Source organism: Gorilla gorilla, chromosome 4 (assembly GCF_029281585.2).
Source record: "Gorilla gorilla gorilla isolate KB3781 chromosome 4, NHGRI_mGorGor1-v2.1_pri, whole genome shotgun sequence".
Lineage (NCBI taxonomy): Eukaryota > Metazoa > Chordata > Mammalia > Primates > Hominidae > Gorilla > Gorilla gorilla.
The window spans coordinates 164,453,062-164,476,890 of NC_073228.2; the positions used below are offsets into that span (position 1 = coordinate 164,453,062).

The 23,829-nt window shown below is 43.5% G+C and overlaps 1 protein-coding gene across 1 annotated transcript in view; it reads right to left on the bottom strand.

Annotated features, from left to right (window-relative positions):
* Positions 1 to 23,829, bottom strand: part of ATP10B (ATPase phospholipid transporting 10B (putative)) — a 218,112-nt gene that overhangs the window by 62,066 nt on the left and 132,217 nt on the right. Inside the window, exons 8-12 of the mRNA XM_055386545.2 lie at positions 19,323 to 19,429; positions 15,632 to 15,763; positions 10,980 to 11,107; positions 9,145 to 9,397; positions 6,919 to 7,157 (exon numbers count right to left, since the gene is read on the bottom strand). Of these exons, the coding sequence (XP_055242520.1) occupies positions 6,919 to 7,157; positions 9,145 to 9,397; positions 10,980 to 11,107; positions 15,632 to 15,763; positions 19,323 to 19,429 (859 nt within the window). The remainder of the gene's footprint in view (positions 1 to 6,918; positions 7,158 to 9,144; positions 9,398 to 10,979; positions 11,108 to 15,631; positions 15,764 to 19,322; positions 19,430 to 23,829) is intronic.

A 23,829-nucleotide genomic window follows, 5' to 3' on the forward strand; every position in this document is an offset into this window, starting at 1 on the left:
GAATTCATAATCTTAACACCCACATCAGGCAAGATCCTGCATGTGAAAGAAGTGGCCTTTGAGACTTGCTACCACCCAGGGTCTTTAGTGTCTGCGCATCTCAAACACAATAGATGCATTTGTATATCTAATCCTTAAGGCTCAGCAGATAGTCCATGAGAATAATAAAAGGGATTATGGAAAATTTCATTTTTTTCAGAAAATAGATTTTTTTTAGGGGGAGGGTACATAAATGAGATGCTGTTAAATCTTACTGCCACAGGTACCCAAGTTGAGGAACAAACTTGGAGATGTCAAAGCTAAATCCCCTATTTTCCTGATGCCAAAATTGAGTGTCAGAAGGAGGAAACTGCTTGAGATCACACATTGATTTAGGGTCAGAACTAGGACAGTTTTCATACCACCTGACTCCCATCCTCTTATAACACACTGCTTTGTTCCAAGCTATGCATTATGTATTTCCAAATGCTGACACAGTTAACATGCTTCAAGTTATTTAGTCCATTTTCATTTACCCACTAGTCTATAAAGTGCTATGAGGGCAGAGACTGTCTCTGATGTGTCCCTCATGCCTGGTGGATTGTAAGCACTCAAAATATTTGTTAACTGACTCCTTTCTAGGATACCACAATAGCTCACCACTGATTAACTCCTGCTGTCTGTTCATTAAAACTACTCTTTGATATATTTCCATCCAATCTTGTAGCAATGCATTAAAACAAAAGCCTTCGCTGTAAAAGGCCCTGGCTCATCCTGCAGGTGCCAGGAACAGATGTCAGCTAACCTTTATCCAGTCACCACAGACTTGTTGCCACAGGGCAAGGCTCTTCATGGCTCCTTTTGCTCCAGCCCACTGGTTTCCCATGTGGTCCATTAACATTTAGAAACTTGGCACTTAGAGCACTTGGAAAGAAAGCAGTGTCCTCACCCATTACTGACCATTGTCCAGACTATTTCTCGGAAGAAAAAGAAATATACATTTGTGGGGCCACCAGTTTTTTATGTAAGAGCTTTGTGGCAGGCAGACACTCAACTAGTTGGATTTCTTTCCATTGTAGGCCACCTAAAATGCATACAAACCCCCTTTGAGGAAGATGATTTTTGAGCTCAAACGACATCCTCAAGGGTCCTGTTATCATTAGATTACACTTATTGAGAATGCATAGCAGAACAAAGTCAGGCACTGGGCTAAGTGCTCTCACATCCATTATCTAATCATCCTAAGAGCACTGATATAGTTAGTATTATTCCACTCTAATTATGAAACAAGCGAGGCTCATTGAAGTTAAGTAACTTGTCCCAGGTCATAAAATCGCAGATAATGTGCTGGGACTTAAATTCGGTACTGCCTGATGCCAAAGTCTAAACCCTTTAACGCTATGCCAACATTTCTCAAACTTTAACATGTACACATGTCAACTGGGGATCTCATTAAAATGGAGATTCTAATTCAGCAGCTCCGAGTGGGGCCTGAGCATTGGCAATTCTGACAAACTTTCAGGTGGTGTTCATGCTGCTGTTCCGAGGACCACAGTTTGAGTAGCAAGGGTCTGTGTTACATGGCAACCCTACTGTTTCCATTCCTTTCTGGCTGGGATGTGTTCCCACAATGAAGCCTGGGAAAAGTAGGCCAAACTCTACTCTGCTATTCTTCTTTCAGTTTTAATAATAACTCGCCCAAATTCAGGTATAGCAGTTTGTTGCTACAGGAATCCAGAGAAGGAAATAAACAGGAACCCTGGTTCCTGAGCTTGGAAGAAAATCCTTCATGGCATAGTTCCTCTTATGTCTCTATTTCCTCCTCCTCCTCCCTGGATTGCACCTTTCATTCCAGCTACTCTGAAGAACTACAATTCTCCATCTTGCTTCTACAGATTGTCTCCTCTCACAACCTGCACTCCTCATCCACTCCTCACTAGGTGGTCTCCTTATTCCTCCGGTTAATATTTACTCCCGTCTCAAAATTCAGCCCAGGTGCCAACCTTTCCAGGAAGCTTCCTTGATGCCCCAGTATGATATAGCCGCACCTCTTCTAAGCTCCTATAGCACCTCTGCAACCACACATCCCAGCCCAGAGAGCATTGTCCCGTAGTCACTGGTGCTCCTTTTGCCCCTTCATTGAGCTGTAAAATCCTGAAAGCAGGAGCAATGTTCTATTAGACTTTATGTCCCTAGTCTCTAGGACAGTATATGCCACAGAGTAGATGCTTACTGAATGTTTGTTGACTGACCCAATAAATGAAAGGCTCTTCTAAAGAAATGTAGACACTGGCAGAGGTGGGAAGAAGCAGGCCCTTCTGTTTGTTGTTGGTGAGTGTCTCAACTGGTACAACGTCTTGGGAAGAATCAACCAGAATAAAAAAATGCACATACTGGCCAATTTAGCAATTATGCTCTAAGAATACTGTAGAGAAACTCAAACACATATATAAACAGATGATGGCTCAACCATCCAACGAATTCTAGCAGTCATTAAAAAAAAATAAAAGATGAGGGAGCTCTCTATTGAATGTCTACCTGTCTGTCTACACATAGGAAATATTCTTTAAAATTCATTAGGTTAAAAAAGCACAGCCCTAAACAGTGGGAATGGTATGCTTCCACTTGTGAAGGATGTGCTTGTGTATATGCCATACTTGTCTGTTTCTGTGCACCTTTGGGAAGGACACACAGAAGCTGCTAATCGTTGTTGTGCCTGAGGTGGTGGGAAGAGAGGAGGGAGGGACACTTACTTTCCACCATCAGCCTTTGGTTCCTTTCAATTATGTAACCCTGTGGGCTATGACTATTGTGGAAACATTTTCCTGGTTGCTGGGGAGCTGGAGGCTAACACTGTTTAGGGCAGTGATGGTTTTGTCCTGTCTAAGGCTCTGGCCTTAATGACATTTAGTTTGAATCAAGAACTGGGAAAGTCCAATGTTAGTAAATGCTCACTTAAATAGGAACACATGGATTGTTAGGGGAAGCTTTTCCCAAATGGGGCGTAAGCCCAAAGAAAAAAACTCAGTGGTGAAGCAAGAAGGGAGTTTTCCAGATCTTGTCAGTTCCCACCTCTTGTGAACAGTGTCACTGAGGCTGGGTCCCCCCACCCTGATCTGAGACACTGGGAAACAAGGGGAGTACAGATAGGCTTCACTGCTTCCTGCCCTGTGTGATCACATCACTTCCAGAAAGATTCTGTGTACTTGGCTAATTAAATCAGGACTCTTATCTAACCTTACAGTGGGAGTGTGTGTATGTGGGCTGTCCCACCGATTTGGAGAAGACTGGGAGTGCTGCATAAATCTCTTCCAAAGAAAGAAAGGCAGACCAAGATTAGTGAAAGGAGGCAGAGGTCCAATGACACCTCCTTCGCTCCTCTCTGTTGCATTCTCTTCGGAAGGGTGGGGTGGCGGGGGGGATGTCCACAAAGGAAAGCAGTGTGAAAGTTTGGAGGAGCCTAACTGGCCCCAATACAAATTTTACGATTAGGAAGATATTCTTTGGTCTGATGGCGCTGAAAAACATTCTGCAAGTGGCATTTTTACACAAAGACTTTCTGCTGAAATCTTGGCTGCTTACAGACAAGGAGAAAAAAAACCCATTTCGTTTTCCATCTGCCAGTACTATTAAACATTGGCTTGGGACTCAACTCACCATTTTTATAAGTATATTACCCCCACCTTAAAGCCACAAATTTTATTGCAGGCAATTAGGTGACAATCACTGATGGTTTCTTGTTTTTTTTTGTCGTAAAAGAAAAAAAAACAGCTTCTGTCATTGCTGTTTTTGTTGATTGTTATTTTTGATTTAGAGCAAAGGGCCAAGGAAGCCAACAATTGGCTTCTTTAGAAGGTGGTAGAATGCTCCCTGGAGGTTTCAGAGGCAAATTTTGACTGAGTTCACTACGGGAAGGTAAAGAACTGGTGATTCCAAGAGATGATCAGAACAGATTGGGTGCCACATGGGCAGGTGCAGGAAGGCACAGAAGGCAGGTGGAAGGGGACAAGTGCAGAGAGTCTGTCAGGAGTGGGTGGGGGTGGGCACCGAGACAGCCACCTGGGGCTGCCACAGGAGCTCTCTAGGGATGACTTCAAGGATCTGACACCAGCTAGAGGTATTTGATGGGTTAGCACAGGAGTCCTTAAAGGCTGCATACTTCACTCCCTTCAGCAAATGCCTCCCAAGCTGTAGAAAGTGCCAATTTGAATGAAGTGAAGACTCTTTCCTGGTGGGGTGATGGCCTGCTTATTATGGAGGGTCCCCATCTTGGCTGCTCCTTAGAATCATCAGAAATTAAAATATAAGTGCTCAGGACTCACCCAAGACCAAATATACCAGGATCTCAGGGGAGGGAGTTCAACAATTGTATTTTATGGAAACTCCCCATTTTCTCTTTATGACATCAGATATGTGAACATTTGTTCAAGGCAGACAGCTTCCCTTTGGAAAGATCATTTAAAACTTCCATTAGATATCTGTCTAGAACACACAATTTTAAGAATTAAATCCTCAAAATAAACTCATGAGCCAGAACAATTATCTTCATTTTAACAATGGGTAGGTTGAGGCTTCCATTTCAGTAAGCCCACCAAAGTCACAGAGCTAGTACATGGGGTAGCTGAGATGAAAACCTGACACATTAGACTCCACATGTGCCTAATTCATAGCTGGAAGTTAGCCTGCAGGTCAGCAAAACATGTTATTTGATCTTTAGAACAGCCTGGTGAGAATTGTAAGTAAAGTATTTTCAGGTGGTGAAAGAGACATAGAAGAGGTTTAACATGTTGCTTAAGGTTACCCAGCAAGCCAGTAGCAGAACTAAAATCAGAACCTCCATTTCCTAACTCTTAGCCCAGTGCCCTTCCTCAAAACTACTCAAAAATACAATTGTTCCACTAACCCCAGATTTTTAAGTGACCTTATTACATAAGAGTATAGTTAGCTGTTCATAAAAAGAAGATATCACCATCTTCCCTTCACCAGGCAACAAGAATTGGAACTTAACTCGTGTCAACTTCCTTACTGCTCCTGAATGAACTTAGTCAGAACTTGCCTTTGGGACTGCCAGCCAGGGAAGGATGATGACATCTAGGATCTGGAGATAGCTCTGGGGTTAGTGTGTCCCTCTCACTGACCATCAGCTAAAAGCCCTGCATCCAAGATTTACTGCCTGGTCCAGGGATGCAGTTTTTCTGGGCTGCTGAGACTTGTCAGACTGAACAAGGGGCAGTGAATTGATGTGACCCAACTGAGATCCACAAAGGAAAGCTTCCTTTTTCTCCCCCTCATTTTTTGGGGGAGACACACTCAGGCATGTGGGATGCCTGTGGTATCTAGAACTGGAAGGTGCCAACGACACATAGAATCTGTGCCTAATGAGAATTCACTAAGGTCATTTTACAAATATTTAAGAAAAGAACTCGAGGAAGTGCATTACATTTATGGGGGCAAAATTAAGAAGGATGTAGCAATATACACACCTTGTTGTTATCTCATTTGGGAAAATCAAAAAAACCACAAAAATCTTCCTGAAGACATCTATGGATCATTTCACTTGTGTATTTATGAAGGTCATATGTCTTAACACACTGTTCTTGCCTTATCCTTGCTAATGTTGCATTTCTGTGCATGACAATAACCCGAGAGGGAACTCAACTTTGTCCTCCCAAAGTTAGATGAGTAATGACCCAGAACAGAGGCTCACAGTGTTTCTTCTTTGTCACAGTCAGAAAACACAGTCCTTGGTTATGAATACTAAGTAGCAATATGGAAAATGTTTTTGATATCAAGTTAAAGAAAATCCCAGCATCTACAATTGATATGTACCATGATTACAAAAAATGTTAAATATATGTAGTTTTGTGTGTATGTATTCATGGGGGAAATAAAAGACTGGGAAAAAATTGGCCAAAAGGATCATTTTTATAATCTAATTTTCTAATAAAGGGATGGTAGCCCTTTAGGTCCCATCTGTTAGTATGTACCTCTTGTTCAAGATTGCTGGGGCTCCCTGTGGCCTCTTGTGCAAGCGCAGATTCCAGATGATGTGTTTTTGCCTGTTCCCTGGAGAAAGAGTGTGTGCAAAGGAAAGAGGAATAGGACAGTGGGCAGAAGCCCTGGTCTTGCCTTGACTTCTAAGAATGCTGTGTAATCTCTGGGGAGAAACTTGGTTTTCTTTGCTTGCTACCTGGATATTTGCTGATGGCTGTCCTAGTGGATCAAATGTGAAAGGACCATACTCAGAAAGCCCCAGACCAAAGCCACAAACAGCAATGCCCATAAGGGCCAAAGGGAATTAGTTAAGGGAATGAAATGGGCTGGGTAATCTTGACATAGATATTATTTGCTTCATAACTATTTAAAACTTATTTTTGATCACCAAAAAGTATATTCTTCCATTTTTCTTCAAACACATATGCCTTACAGGCTTATCCGTTGTTTTTCTCCCTTATAGAAACATAAGCATAACAAATATTTCTAATTTCTCCTAACTGTATAATTTTAAAAACATGCATAATGAGTATGCAGTTGCCTCCACCTCAGTGACGGGATACATAGAGAAGGTGGGTGGGGGGCTGTGATGAGCTGAAGATGGCATGCCCAGTCTAAGAGTTAGGGACCTCTCAACCCAAGCCAATTGTTGCCATGAGGAAATGCTGGCTTAGTGTGGAGAATTTTTATAATTCAATTTTTAAAAGAGAAGCCAAAAAATCTATATGCTTACATAAAATCTCTGATTTCTAAACATTGAACATTTCTAATGAACAAGAATTGTCTATGCCAACAAAACACATGTGTGGACTATGTACAAAATCAAGAGCACCATTCTGAAAGCTCTTCAGGGTTTGTACAATTTTTTCTTTTTCACATTCCAGAGCACCCTCCCTCTCTTCCCACAGAACACTTACAGTTCAAAGGGGAAAGTCAGGGACTTACTATGGAGCTGCTGAAGGCCACAGGAGGCTGTGAGCTTTCGTGGTGCCCCATAGACCTTTGCCGGTAGTGGCCCTGGATGGGCACCCGGGCACTCTGGCTCCTCCTCAGAGGCTGAGCACCTTTTTGGCTTCTCATAGTTGCTGGATCCTGGGCCCATCTAGCCGGGAAGGACAGGCATTGGTATTGGGTCCACTCTTCACCATCTGAGTCCAGCTCCTTTGGGGTCTCCAGTCGCTTAGCTGCAAGAAAGGAGTCCTGTTATTGCACTAGTTGTACCTTGGCTGGACCATGTTGGGGAAAACCTAGACTTTGTGCGGGGGGTGGTAAGAGCATGGGAAGGGCCTATGCTACTCTGAAAAATTGGCATCTGGGCTACCAAGACTGGAGAAAGAAGGGTAAAACTAAGTCCTACAGATTCAAACTCTAGTGGACTACCTACTAGTTATGTGACTTTGAGCTTTGACATAACCTGTCACTTTATTTCCTCAGAGTTTTTTTTTTTTTTTTTTTTTTTTTAGGTTTCTAACTCATAGGGATGTTTTGAAGATTTAATGATACAATGTGTTAAAATAACTAGCATACTCTAAGTACTGGTAATGTGGCTCTTATTATTATTACAAAGAGACCAGAAGCTCCCATGTGAATGGTCTGCTATCACCATGGCAAAGGAGATAGAGCTGCTTATAATACTCTCTCCATCTTTCTCTTTCTCCATCCCTCACACTCAAAAGAATGAATACTGCTCTCTTAAGAGTTTGTTTTCTTCAAAAAGTGGGTGAAGGATATGAACAGACACTTCTCAAAAGAAGACATTTATGCAGCCAACAAACATATGAAAAAAAGCTCATCATTACTGGTCATTAGAGAAATGCAAATCAAAACCACAATGAGATAACATCTCACACCAGTGAGAATAGCGATCATTAAAATATCAGGACACAACAGATGCTGAAGAGGATGTGGAGAAATAGGAATACTTTTACACTGTTGGTGGGAGTACACATTAGTTCAACCATTGTGGAAGACAAAGATTCCTCAAGGATCTAGAACCAGAAATACCATTTGACCAGCAATCCCATTACTGGGTATATACCCAAAGGATTATAAATCATTCTACTATAAAGACACATGCACATGTAAGTTTATTGCAGCACTGTTCACAATAGCAAAGACTTGGAACCAACCCCAGTGCCCATCAACGATAGACTGGATAAAGAAAATGTGGCACATATACACCATGGAATACTATGCAGCCATAAAAAAGGATGAGTTCATGTCCTTTGCAGGGACACGGATGAACAGGAAACCATCAGCAAACTAACACAAGAACAGAAAACCAAATACTGCATGTTCTCACTCATAAGTGGGAATTGAACAATGAGAACACATGGACATGGAGGGGAACATCACACACTGGAGCCCATCAGGGGGTTGGGGGCTAGGGGAGGGATAGCATTAGGAGAAATACCTAAGGTAGATGATGGGTTGGTGGGTGCTGCAAACCACCATGACACATGTATACCTATGTAACAAACCTGCACATTCTGCACATGTATCCCAGAACTTAAAGTATTGAAAAAAAAGAATTTCTTTTCTTTTCTTAGAAAGTGTGTGTGTGTGTTGTGGGGGGGCGGGGAGGGGAACGAAGTTGGGCAGATGATGGCTGAAGGAATCAGGTCAGTTTTATGAGTTATATTCAGTCCATGCAAGGTAACAGTTCAGGCATTTTATAACCCTATCTCCTAAATCAAAACTTTGCCTCAGTGACAAGCTAAGAGATCTGTTAGAATAGAAGACATCTTCTGGATGTGTTAAATCTGACCATGTACCTAGACACAGACCTGCCCTGACATGTCAGGTAAGGTGGCCTGAGAAATTCCCAAGCCTTGGTTGTGTGACTGGCATACAATTGGGAAATGTCTCCAATCCATTGCTGACATAAAAAACTCATCTCATAAAGTGCTTTGTCTGGCACCAGACAAAGATCAGCTGAAGGGGAACCACATATGGGATAACTTCTAACCTTTGTAAACAAATGAAAGTTTACAAGTAATTGAACAGCCCTGATCTGTGACAAGGAAGACCACAGGGATACAGGAAGCAACCTGTGGAAATGCCACACAGCCTCTAAGAGAGCCAGGAGAATGTCTTTTATCTCCTCGTTTCTTAGGAGAGCAGGGTATTTCCTTTTAGAAAGAGGGATGGAGCCCTTGGGAGCTCCTGTACCATTTTCTTGGTGAGAATACTCGCTGCCCATGATGGTGCAACGTCGGAACACCATCTTGTTCTCTGTCAGGGTCCCCGTCTTATCGGAGAAGATGTACTGGATCTGGCCCAAGTCCTCCGCGATGTTGAGGGCTCGACATTGAATGGATAAATCGGTCTCTTCATCATACAGGTCAAGGTCATTGCTCAAGAGGAACACTTGCCCGAGCTTCACCAGCTCAATGGAGACATACAAAGAGATGGGGATCAGCACCTGAAAAGAGATGAGTTTCTACCATTCAGAAACCAGGCAGGTTCCCTCCCTTGGGATCCTCACTAGCAGGTAGCAAAGGCATTTAATGGAAAGTTGAGGTCAGCTCACAGGACAGACTCTCTCTGTGAAATTAATGGTCAATGACCTCATGCATCCCTTGGAATTCTTAGGGGAATCTGAAAAACAGGTATGTCTTCTTTGACCAGGGATGTCTGGTCACCACTGGTTGTCTGTGACTGAGCTGGGAGGGAGTGAGAGAGACTTGGCATCTCTGTTTAGAGTCCCCTGACTCCCTTTAGATCTCTGTGCCACCAAGGGCTGCTGCCCGCTTTTATAGGTATTCAGACCTATTGTTAATTTCTCTCCACTGATTCAATACCTCGTATTTACCAAGTGCTTGCTGTGCATTTGATGCTGTTCTAAGTCCTGGAAATGGGAGTTAACAGAACATAATTCCTGGCTTTGAAGAACTTGCCTTCCAGTGACAAAGAACAAACAAATAAATATATATGAGTGGTGGTAAGTCGCATGAGGAAGAATAAAGAAAAGTAAAGAGGTTAGACTGATGGCTGGGTGGGATGCTTGTAAACCATGACCTTTGAACAGAGATATGAGGAAGCCAGGGCGTGAGTTGTGAGGTTATCTGGCGGAGGAGTGTTCCGAGCAGAGGAGAAAGCCAGGCACAGGCCTGGCAGTGGGGGTGGCGTTTGGGGAGTAATAGGGAGCAGGCCTTGCAGGTGAGTGAGGAGGGGGAGAGGGCTGGGAGGGGAGGTCAGGGAGGGAGTCAGGGTCCAGATCACTTAGGGCTTCATCAGCCACAGTAAGGACGTTGGATTCCACTTTGAGTGGATATGAAACCATGAGAGGATTCTGTACATAGGAGGGGTATGATTTAATTTGCATTTAAAATAGATTACTCTGCAAGATGAATGGAAAATAATCACCAATAAGAGGGCAATGAAACATCCTCCAATACTACAAGAAATGGTAGATGGAGCTCCACAAAAGGAAAACTACAACTTCCCTCATCTTTTCATTGATTGTATTTTCTTAGAGACACGAAGGTTTTAAAATTCATCTCTTCATCAATTACTGTCTCACATTTGTCTCACTTTTTTCTTCTGTCCTATATTGGGCCAGTTCTGTTCTTTTCCTTCTCAATGTATCAAATGTTAAAACACTAACTCGTGGTTTCTCTCTCTCAGTGTTGGGGCAGAGAGTTCTCTGTAGCTCACTGTGCTACTTTATCTTCTTTTGTTCCTAGATCATTCACGTTTTATCTGTTCTGGCAAAGGGACAGGCACATATGGGTCACTGCTGTCATCTTAAATAGAAAAGCTAATAAATATTTTCCTCCAGCTATTATCTGGGGGCAGAGTCCCATCCACAAGGCAGGGCTGGGTCCTTAAATCACCCAAAATGTGAATACTTTCAAAGATGCACAAGAAAGCGATGACCATCTCCTCATCTCAATCCAGTTTGTATTTTCTAGTGGCCAGCACTGTTTTTTCTTTATTTTACAAAGTTGTAGGAGTTTTGGCCACATATCTTATTGGGCCCCTAGTTAGGGAGGGCTTCCTACCTGGAGCAGGATGATCATTGTGAGGAACATGTAGAAGCCCCCAAGGGCACTGGGAAGGAAGTTGCCATTGGCATCTGGCACATCGAAGGGAGGGTGTTCTTCAAAGGTCCCATTCCAGATGCTGTGACCTGAGAAGAGGCAAAACCAGGAATGAGGCTGAATCTCTACTAAGTCCTAAAGTTGGTCAATTATACCAGCCCTTGACACATTCCTAGAAATGGGTGTGCTTTGGAGGACCCCCTCCTTCTTCCATACAATGTAGCTCTGTGTGTGTGTGTGTTTGTGTATGTGCATGTGTTCATGTTGCTCTAAAGTAGTTCTTCGTATACATTTCAATCCCTTGATAGGCATTAAGTTTGTTTTACAAGAGGAGATTGGCATGAGGATTACTTATGTTTTGATTAAGTCTTGTTAAACAGGGGCTGGAAAGAGAGAAAGAAATACTTGTTCTTTTTTGTTCTGTGGTGCACACTTTTGTGCATGGGTAGGGAGCCTTAAGACCTGTCCCCTAGTCTTCCCCTTCTTATCCCATCTAATGCCCATCTACCCATCCATCCTGCCATTAATCCATTTTTCTATCCATTTATCTATCCATTCATCCATCCATCCACCTGCCCATCTACTCACCCGTCCATCCACCCATCCATCAATTCTTCCATCCACCCACTCATATACCCACCCTTCCTTCCTTCCTTGCATTTATCCATCCATCCTTCCATTCATCCATTTTTCTATAGATTCATCTATTCATTCATCCATCCACCCATCTACTCACCCATCTATCCATCCATCAATCCCTCCATCCACCCACCCACCCGCCCATCCATCAATCCATCCATCTATCCATCCATCCATCCATCCATCCATCCATCCATCCATCCATCCATCCATGTTTCTATCCATTGACCCATCCATCCACCCATCTATCCATCCATCCATCCATCCATCCATCCATCCATCCATCCATCCGTCCGTCCGTCCGTCCGTCCGTCCATCCATCCATCCGTCCATCCATCCATCTGTCCATTCATCCTTCTATTCATCAATTTTTCTATCCATTCATCTATTCATCCATCTACCCACCCACCCATCCATCTATTCATCCATCTATATACTCCATATACTCACTCATTTATCCATCCATCCATCCACCCTCCTACCCACCTACTTACCCATCCACCCATCCATCCATCCATCCATCCATCCATCCATCCATCCATCCATCCATCCATCCATCCATCTATGTTTACCCATTCATCCCTCCCTCTGTCTGACACTGATTAATTCAAGAAGTTAGTACTAATTCTTGTCATTGTGGAGTTTGCTTCCAAATTAGGGAGCCAGGCATAAAAGGACAAATCACATACAGTATGAGAGGTGCAATAGCAGAGCCTAGGATGCTGTGACAGCCCATAGCAACAGCACCAGGTACAGACTGAACTCTGTTTCCTTATCTGCAAAGGAGATAACAACACGCATTATCTGAGGATTATGTAAGGTGAAGTGCATCCAGCACCTGTTATAGAGCTCACTAAATCTCAGTGTTCTTGTCTGTTAAATAGTAATAATACCTTCCCTATAGAGTTATTGTGAAAATAGAATAATCTAATGTTTAAAATGCTCTCAGCTCCAAGAAGTATAGAGAATAAAAGGCATAGAGGATGTTGCAATGCCCAAAGATGCTTCCTTGCCCAGGAGTTTGGGCCAAATGCCGTCATACCTAACAGAAGAAAGGAAACTTACAGACATGAAGCTATTTATGTGAAGGTACTGTTATAAAGCAGATGACTAAGGACAAAACACATGGTACAGAGTAAGGGCCACTGGCCTTTAAGGGAATAAGACGAGTATGGGAAAAGCCCGAGAAGGCTGAATGGATGAGGAGGACTTGAGGGGGTCCTGGAGCCCCAGCAGGTGTTGGATGGTCAGGAGAGCCAGGGCAGAGTATTCTGGTGAGGAAAGAAGAAACGCCACCTTTACAAAATCAAAGTAAACATGTGGTCAAGAACTGTAGAATGGTGCTCATTTGAGAGCTTTCATCTTCTGTAGGGCTGTGCTTTAATTAGGCATCAACAGAGTCCTGTGTATGAGTTGTTAACTCAGAATAGAATTCTGACCCTCCTCATGAACTTTCTTCATTTCTTTATTGTTTTGGGGAATCTGCCAAGCAGATTCTGGTTTGCCTGTGCCTTATCTTGTCCTGTGACCTTTTAATCATTAACTTTCTTTTTCTGGAGACACAGTGAGATGATCTCAAATGTCTTTTTCACGCTGATATGCCCTGAAAAACCTGTCCTGAAGCAGAAGCAACAGTTCCTGCAGCATCTTGGGGACACAGGTGGCCAAATGGGCTGGGGAGAGGGTGGGAGCGGGGACAATGGCTTTCTTGTTTCCCTGCTTCCCCTCCCCCAGGTGCTCTCCTTACAGCTGTGAGCCAGCCTCAAGTGGAGTGCTATTAGACATACCTGGGAACTCCAGGCCACCCACAAGACTCAATCCCATCATCATCACTGTAGTGGCACACAAAGACTCTCTGAGCCCCTATGAAGCTCTCAGCCTTTCAGACACCATCTTTCTAACAACAGCAATGGCTACGATTTCTGACTAATGCAAGTAAACAGCAAACACCACTGCTGCTCATTGGTTTCGGGTCTGCATATTTCTGGACTCAGGACATGAGTTTTTCTCTTGATTGTCCTTGGTTCTTTCTGAGATCTCCTTTAGCATCCTGAGAATCATTTTTTTTTTTTTTTTTTTGAGACGGAGTCTCGCTCTGTTGCCCAGGCCGGACTGCGGACTGCAGTGGCGCAATCTCGGCTCACTGCAAGCTCCGCTTCCCGGGTTCACGCCATTCTCCTGCCTCAGCCTCCCGAGTAGCTGGGACTACAGGTGCCCACCACCGCGCCCGGCTAATTTTTTGTATTTTTAGTAGAGACGGGGTTTCACCTTGTTAGCCAGGATGGTCTCGATCTCCTGACCTCATGATCCACCCGCCTCGGCCTCCCAAAGTGCTGGGATTACAGGCGTGAGCCACCGCGCCCGGTCGAGAATCATTTTTAGAATAAGGCCATAGACAGTGGGGAGTCTTGGCCCCTCTTTATCTACACTCTGAGGATCAACTTAAAGGGCTCCAGATCACTCCTGTCTCCACCTCTCATGGTGCTTCTCACTCAGCTCGGGCCACAGACTGGCTCAGCTTTGGTCTCCATTCTTAGCCTTACTCTTGCCACATCCAACAGCCAACTGCTCCTCTGCACAAAACCATTTTCCTTCCTGCCTCTGTGCTTTGTGATTTTCCTGGGGCTAAGAGTGGCCTCTCTCTTTCTGCTCACAGCTGCCTGCCACGTCCAGCCCCTACACTTGGCTCTGCCATCCTCCTCCTCTGGCAAATGTCTACTCCACTTGAGAATCAGCTCTAGCAACTACCTCTTCAAGAAAGAATTTCCTCATTGCTGCTCCCATAATATCTGTGGTAAGGTGAATAATACCCCCTCTCTCCCCAGGATATATCCTAATCCTTGGGGCCCTATGAATACACTATCTTATATGGCCAAAGGGCTTTGCAGATAGGATTAGGTCATAGATCTTGAGATGGGAAGAGTATCTGGATTATGAAGGTGGGCCCAATGATGTAATCACAGGTGTCTTGTAAAAGGCAGGGAGAGCTACTGCTGCAGATGAGGAGAGGAAAATGTAGGCAGAGATTGGGGTGGTGCACTCTGAAGACTGAGGAAGGAACCACAGACTAAGGACTATAGGCAGCCACTAGAAACTGAAAAAGACAAGGAATAGATCCTTCCTTCAGAGCCTCCACAAGGAACCAGAACTGCTGATGCCCTGACTTTAACCCAGTGGTCTGCAACCTTTTTGGTATCAGTTTTGTGGAAGACAATTTTTCCACAGTCAGTGGGGAGGGGGAGATGGTTTCAGGGGTTTCAGGATGATTCAAGTGCATTATATTTACAGTGCACTTTATTTCTATTATTGCATTGTAATATATAATGAAATAATTATACAACTTGCCATAGTGGAATCAGTGGGAGCCCTGAGCTTATTTTTTTGCAACTATATGGTCCCATCTAGGGATAATGGGAGACAGCGACAGATCATCAAGCATTAGATTCTCATAAGAAGCACACAACCTAGATCCCTTGCATGTGCAGTTCACAATAGGTTTTGCACTCCTGTGAGAATCTAATGCCACCACTGATCTGACAGGAGGTACTGGTCCTTGGCCCAGGGGTTTGAGACTCCTGCCTTAACCTACTGAAATTGATTTTGAACTTCTGATCTCCAGAGCTATAACAGAATAAATTTGTGTTGTTCTAAATGACTGTGTGTTCATGTTTTACAGCAGCAATGGGAAACAAATACAGTCTGATTCATCTTGTTTTCATTCCATGCTACGAGAGTGCCTGTGTTCAGTAAATATTTCTTGACCAAATAAATATCAGATGATATTCTGAATAGTTAAAGAGCACATACTCCTTTTAGGAGATTTTCTCTTGCATTTTCATTTCATTGGCATCCCATTAAAGTAGGCAGGGTAGGCTTTACATTTTATTAGCCCTACTTTATAAATGAGGAAGCCGAAGAAACTTGCCCAAATAAATCGATTACTGTGTCCTTGTTCTTTCCAGAACATCCCATACCTACAGCTCCAATAAGGCACATGAGGATGAGGATCCCACTGCAGAAGAAGATGTCTATGTTCATGCGCCGCTCAATCTTGCTGCGTTTGTACCGGGGGCCACTGTTGTTCAGCATGGCTTTCGTCTCATGGCCTTTGAGAGAAAATGAGGAAATCAGTCCCTTAGTTCCTGTTTGCCTAAGTCTTACACCATTCCCTCAGCTCTTCTCACAGGAGCTTAAGATAAAAGAGAGGCTTCACTCTTTAATCTGAACTTGCCCCACCTCAGAAGTTTGCTGAGAACAGCTGTAGGGGCCTCACATAATTTACCAGCAGGTACTCAGTGAGCATCCCCTTCATGCATGCCAGACACTGTGGTGGGCACTGAGAGAGCTCCCATGCACAGGCTATGCCCTGTACAACTCTAGAGCGTAGCCCTCATTCTGTAGTTGCCAAAGATTTATAAGTTTATTATGGACAGAGTTCTGGCAAATGATAGTAAGCTGTCTTAAAGAAGGGCTGTCTTTTCCTAATTTGCACAAAGGTTCTGTTCCACCTGTTATGGGCTAGCAGTGGGATACAACAGCAAGACATAGGGTTCACATTCTATTGAAGATATACAAGAAGACAGAAGGGATAATTATCATTATTAATAAGTCCTATGAAATAAATAATATACAGTAAACAAAAGGCCAAGGTGGAAAAGAGGTGGTGTTGGAGAGCCCGCTCAGGGAAAGCTGCTCCAAGGAGATGACATTGAAGGGAGGCCTGAAGGGAAAGCAGAGTTGGCAGCAGAGTTGGCAGCAGAGTTTTAGGCTGGGGAACTGTATATGTAAAAGCCCTGTGGTAGGACAGTGCCTGGGACCAGTAGTTTCCCTATTTGTTTCTTTGGTCCTGCCTAAGTTGTTGGTGTTGCCTGAGCAAGAGTAGTAGGGACCAAAGGTCCCCACCCCAGCACTAACCCTGGGCAGCTCCACTCCTATGTTGAAGTTTTGCATACAATTTTGGTTAAAGAAAGGATGACAAAGTTTGAAAACTACCAATCTCACCCAGTCACCTTCTTCTCCAGTAGGGGAAGCTGAGGGCTAGAGGGTAAAAAGGATCTGCCCAAAGTGAAAGAATAAGTCAATGTCAGAGTCACATTGTGAACCCAAGATTCAGATTGCCAGTGTAGTTCTCCTTTCACCAACCCCTGGGACCCAAGGTCACACACCTAAGAGCTAAGAGTCAAACTGAGACTTTGTCTTTAGACAGAGCCCCTCCTTTGGGGCTGCTGAATGTTAACTACAGTGCCATACTCCCCAGCAGTCAAATGAAAAACACATCAGTTGCATATTTTCTGTGAGAAATTAAAGAAAATCAATACATCAGCTCCAGAAGCAAACGGCTTTTATGTTGTTTAGCTGGTTGCCTTGTGGATTTAAAGTAGCAACAAAACAGTAGTAGCATAAAAACTCTAGGCTTTTAAAATTAGACTCAAGTTGCTGCAGTTGTGAGCAGGGGTTCCAGCAGTACTCCTGGGCCTGTAGACTTTCTGCCTGCCTCTCAGCCTCACTCCATTCAGGGATCCTGGGACTATCCCCTTCACCCACCTGATCCTTGCCTTCTGAGACCCCTCTGTTCTTTTGGAAAGAGTTGGGTTCAAGGGGAGGAAGTATGGGGCAGTGGATAAGAGTGTGGGCTCTAGAGTCAGAGCTCAGCTCTGTGGGTACTTGACCTTGGGTTGCAGAGAGTTCAACTCAGGAGGCATGTGACTTTGGGTGAGTGAACCTCTTTGTACTTCAATTCCTCATCTGAAAAATGGGAGATGATTGTGGTGTATGAAGTGGGAAAATAAATCAATACACACAAAGTACTAAATTAGTTTCTGGTAAGTTGGGACTCAGTGTTTGCTGTGAGGAGCACACATCTCTACATTGGACCTCTTTCTTCTGTAAATCTCACCTTGTCCTTTTTGGGCCTTTGACTCTGAGGCCCTGTTTTACCCATTGATAATGTCAAGGGTGAAATGAGAATTCTGGACCATTGCTCTCAACCAGGAGTGATTTTACTCCCCAGAGGACATTTGGCAACGTCTTGAGAAATTTGGGGTTACCTCACTTGGTGGGGGGTGCTAATGCATCTTGTGGGTAGAGGCCAGAGATGCTGCTAAATACTCTACAGGACGGCCCCCGTCACAAAGAATAATATGGGCCAAAATGTCAATGGTGCCAAAGGTGAGAACCCCAGCTCTAGATAATAATGCTAAAAACAACTGGTATCTTCTTTCTCATATTTTTGCGGGCCTGATGTATTCCAACTGTCGTATTAGGCCCTTTTCACAGATAATCTCATTCGAACCTTATAAAGCTACAAGGTAGAAATTATTAGTCCCTCTTGCACTGAAAGTTCAACCATCTTGTTCAGGAACATGCAGAATATGAATGGATTTTACCCATAGGCAGCCCGACTAGCTGGAGCCATGGTTAACACTCCATATCTGCCACCTTATATACCACTCCCATCACCTACTCAAGGTTTCTTCTTTATTTCTGTTCAGGCAGAGAAGCAAAGCTCTAAATCTATATGATTATGATTACCATTTTCTTTTTTGGTAGAGTGGAGATTGCTGGAGAGTTCATTTTTAATAGGTTTACCAGATGGTGTTGAACTCCATTGCTAAAGATCTTCGAAATAAGTCATCTGAACTGACAAATATAATCCCCCTCTCCCAAATTAGGGAAAGCTAGCTAAATCGTGACATTATGTTTAAAAAGACCTGTTTTTCTTTGACAATCCCAAAGAGTAAATCTTATGGTAGATGGATATTTAAATGCTCTTCTATGTCCATCAGAAGTGGGGTTCTATGGAGACCAAACCAAACAAAAAAGCAATAAGCGAACTATTCCAAAGTGTCCCAGTGAGTGGAAGACTCAGAAGAAAACACATTCTGGAGTTTTCCAGCAAAGGTAGATGCTCCAGAGAGACCATGTTTCCTCTGTTGCAGCTGAGGTCTTCAGGTGTTCATGTAACAACAGGTGCGTTGCGTACCTACGAGCACTGGTGTTAAGTACTAGAGATACAGCAGCTCCAAGATTGCCCTCCAAGACTTTAGATTTCACTGTGAGAAGCGCTGCTATAATCTTTTTTCATTGGAAAGCAGGATCAAAGTGGGAAGGAGAGATAGGCCTCCATATCTGGAGCCATAAAATAAATAAAGGTAATAGTAAAAACATAACTGCAAAAACAACTAAAACCCACTGAGCCCTCTCTTTGCTATAGGCAGTGCTGGATGCTTTTCATGTGCTGAGTAATTTGATCCTTACAAACACTCTGAGGCAGATACAAATATTCTCCCCACTGTACAAATGAGGAAATTGAGGCTCCAAAGGGGAAGTTGTTAAGTTTGGTGAGGTTATTCCACAGGCTTAAGAAGATACACTTAATTCTGGCTTTAGTTAGTAGCACAAAACCACCGGGATGATTGAGTGTGAATCCCTTTCCCTGTCTTGTGCAGATGGGTGATATTAACTCGGAATCTCATTATGTCTCCTGTAGAGTGAGTGAACTGCTGTGATTCCCAGCCTCCGTTTGCTTAGTTGAGAAATGGGAAGTTACATGAGTAAATGGGAAGTTGCTGTGAACAGCTGTTGGTTCCCATTGACTGAAGATGGATTTGGAGGGGGAAGGATAAAGGAAAATTCAGACAAAAAAAACTATCCAGAGACAATGACCTGCATAGATGACAATGCCAACAGCCATCTCGGTGTTTCTGATGGTGCAGCCTCGAAGCAGAAGACTCTCACAGCCAAAGCCAGTCCTGGTCTGGTCAGGATGCTCCCTGGGGATGATGAATAAAAGACAGGGGGTGGTTTGGTGGCCTTTCCTTGCTGTCACTGGGTAGTGTCACAGAACTAGAAGTGGTGAGTGAACATGATCCCTCTCCTCCCTGTTTTTTCAGAAGAGTGATGGTAGCTCAGAATCTAATCTCCTTCATGTTCAAGGGCAGATCTCTTTTTTGCTCCTAGGAGGCCTGGGTGGGAGCTAGACCATTAGAGGGGAATTGTCCACCCTGAGAAAACTGTCCCATTTACCAACATAAAAGGCAGAACTCTGGTGAAAAAGCCTTGGCTTCAATTCTCATATTCAAAATGTTTTTATGCAGGTTGCAGCAAAGAAGTCAGCCAAACCCCACCAAAACCAAGATGGTGATGAGAGCGACCTCTGGTTGTCCTCACTGCTACACTCCCACCAGAGCCATGACAGTTTACAGATGCCATGGCAACATCAGGAAGTTACCCTATATGGTTTAAAAAGGGGAGAAACCCTCAGCTCTGGGAATTATCCATGCCTGTCCCAGGAAACTCATGAATAATCCACCCTTTGTTTAGCATATAATCAAGAAACACCCATAAAAATGGGCAACCGGTAGGGCCGGGTGCAGTGGCTCAAGCCTGTAATCTCAGCACTTTGGGAGGCTGAGGCAGGTGGATCATGAGGTCAGGAGTTCGAGACCAGCCTGGCCAACATGGTGAAACCCCGTCTCTACTAAAAATACAAAAAATTAGTCAGGCATGGTGGCAGGTGCCTGTAATCCCAGTTACTTGGGAGGCTGAGGCAGGAGAATCGCTTGAACCTGGGAGGCGGAGGTTGCCATGAGCCAAGATTGCTCCTTTGCACTCCAGCCTGGGCTACAGGGCAAGACTCCATCTTAAAAAAAAAAAAAAAAAAAAAAAAAAAAAAGGGCAAGGGGCTATTCTGCTATGGAGTAACCCTTCTTTTATCCCTTTCTTAATAAACTTCCTGTCACTTTAAAAAACAAGCAAACAAAAGTGCAAGGGAACCGGCTTCTGGCCTTACAAAGACTGGCAGTGTTCACATGCTCATTGTCATTCAGCTTCTGGGGACCTGAACTGCAGAAGCTGAACTTCCAAGGGGAGCCTCCAGGTAGTCTTGCTTTTCATACAGGGGACAGGGGACAGGTAAGAATGGTAAAGTAAGGAAGGGCAGGTCGTGGGTTCCTCTCGTTCCGAGCCACATCACTCACTCGGCCTCTTTCCTGTACCAGCTTTCACCTGCTCAGTAGCTCATAAAATAGACCTCACAGGAGTGGCCCTTTGCCCAAATTATTGGGACGCAGATCCTAAAAGTAGAGATAGTTTCTTCTTTCTTCTAGTCCAGGGAGCATTGCAGTTTTCCACCTCACACTAGAAACTTCTGAGTCCAATCAACTCTAGTTATGACCTGGGGTCTGGCCTTTACTCTATCCTGATGCCGTTCCTTTGAGATTTTCAGCAAGCTTAAATATAACTTTCCAAACATATTGGGGAGAACAAAAAAATAATAATCTGAACTCTTAGAGCTCTTCTTTAAACTTGTAGTTCTTCAATACTTCTTATCGCTAAGTCCAGTTATAAGCCTTTTTCACTCAAGCCTCATGACAACCTTATAAGACAGGGCTTATTATCATACCCATTTTACAGATAGGGAAACTGAGGCAAGTTCATAAAGCCAGGAAGTGGCAGAATGGGGATTCAAAACTAGTCTGGCCCCAGAGTGCTATACTGCCACTCAATATGCCTTTTAATGCTAATGATTCCTCACTGTGTTTATAAACTACATTTACTTACATGATTTTGTTTGACTCTTTGTGGTCTGGGAAGTTGGTAGGATGATTATTTTTATTTATGAAAAAGTAGAAGCTCAGAATGGCTGAGATTTTTCCAAGGCTATACAACTAGTACATGAGACATCCTAAGACCAGGGAATCTAGGTCACAGACACCCACCCTACTGAGATTTTCACTACCTTAGGGTACCTAAAGTACTACCCCACTCACCCACACTAAATCAGAGTCATTTCTATTTTCACTTCTGCTGAATATGTCAAGGAGGATGTTTCATTTCTTGCTAGTATATTCTTGACCCTATTCTAATGTTTGTCTATCCTACTTTTTAAAGCAAAGGATGCTATGGCAAATAATAGTTAGAATATAACTGTTTTGATTTCATTGTATTAATTTTTACCTCTTAAGTATAGCCAGTGATCCTGGTTTCCCATAGGGCCCAGTGATATAAATTTTCCTCTTCAAATAAATTTGGGAAAAAGTAAGGTAATTAAAAATCTGGTAGATAAAATAGATTTTACTGAATATAATAAAAATCATAAAGGTGGTCTAAGAATGTCTGAGGTTCAGGACCCACCATTGCTCCTTCTGTTTATTAAGGAGGAGGCTGGCTGGGGATTTAATACTGGGCTAATGAACCTTGCTTGTCTCACTGTCAGTAGCTTGTGGTTTCAAGAATAATTTTAGGATGTTCTGAAGCGATAGCATATGAGAGAGGCCTCTACTTCTCTCGGTTGTAATGTTCCTTTTCAAAGAATGGTAGAAAAGGATTTGCTATCATACAGCTGTTGTCTATTTAGCGCTCTTGGTTTACAAGGATGGTCTATTATACTTTTTATAGGCCAGCATTTCTCAACCTCGGTGTTATGAACATTTTGGACTACACAATTCTCTGCTGGGGTTGGGGGCTGTCCTGTGCATTGTAGCATCCCTGGCCCCTACCCAGTGGATGCCAACAGCACCCCTCCCCAGTTGTGGCAAGAAAAATGATTCTAGACATTGTCAAATGTCTCCTGGTTGGAGGGGTGGTTTTGTTGTTGTTGGTGATTGTCCCTGGTTGAGAACCACTGCTCTGTAGAGATTCTTTCATTCAAAAGTCGCATTTTCAAATTGGACACCCCTAACTTTCAAACAGATCATTAAAAGCTGTTGATCTTCTAGCCAGGATGTAGGAGCACAGCAAGGAATTCTCCTTCATTCCATGGGTTAGCTACTTCACTGTCCAACTGGACTTTTAGGACTCATCCATGAGGCCCAGTCATGTGGAGGAAGGACAGGTCTCCCAGAGCAGCAACTAGGAAGAGGAGGTGCTGGGGGCTGAGTGAAGCTGGGAGAGTTCTGTCCTGAAATCTGTCTGAGAGGGGCAGGCTGGAGCCCAGGTTGAAAACTGAGAAAGGCTGGCTGTTAGCCTGAGCTGTTCTGGGGAGAAAGGGTCCTAAACAGAAATCTAACAATGAGGCTGTTCTCTAAGAGGATATGGAGAGTGACTCAAGGCATGAGGGATTTGGGATGAATCAAGTTCACAAACCTAAGGCACAAGGGGCACCCTTCTCTTCAGAGCAGGTGACAGGCTTTACCTCCTTTGCAGCAAAGGCCTTTTCCCCAGGACCTCAGGCCCTTCTCTGCTTGTCTCCTTCTGCTCACTCTGTGTATTTTAAAAGTAATTTGCCTATAAAAGCTATGGTTTCTCTGGTATTGTTCTTATTGTTTCTCCTTTCTATTTCTCCTCATTATATCCCTCATGGCCTGAAGACATGTGGGTGGAAGAAAGCAAAGACAACTGTATTTCAGGGAGCTGCAGGCCGTGTTGGTGGAGAAATTGGTGTAACATGGCTGAGCTCTGCAATGTACGGCTATGGAAAGCACACTGGGGTTGGAGTCAAAAGACCCCCATATAAGTCCTGGCTTTGTCTTGTACTTGCTGTGAGTTAGGGAGAATCTTTGCATCTATAAAGTCTCAGATCATCATAATCCACATCACGATATTCGCTTTCTGGGGTTATTGTGAAGATTACGCATGATAATGTTCTCTAGAAGTCCTCTGAAAACTGTTATAGCAAGCTTGTCCAACCCATGGCCCACATGTGGCCCAGGGTGGCTTTGAACATGGCCCAACACAAATTCGTAAACTTTCTTAAAACATTATGAGATTATTATTATTATTACTACTTAGCTCATCAGCTATTGTTAGGGTTAGTGTATTTTATGTGTGGCCCAAGACAATTCTTCCAATGTGGCCCAGGGAAGCCAGAAGTTTGGACACCCCTGTAGAAAAGCATCGTGTAAGGGCATTTACTCACATCTGTTACTATGGCTCTTATTTTGTGAGAAGACTAGTGGTCTGATAAGGGAGCAGAATTGCAGTAAAATTCTTAGGCTGAACCAAAGTTGAGGAATAAGAATAACAATTATCCTAATAGCAGGAGCCACTGTTAATTGAATATTTCCTCTCTGCCAGTTGCTGTGCTAAGGGCTTTGTGTATGCTGACAATCTTAGAAAAGAAAAACCCTTTGATATAGATATTATAATTTTATTTTATGGATGTGGAAACAGGCTCAGAGAGGTGAATTAATTTACCCAAGGTCATACAGCTTGTAATTTGCAGAACCCTGAT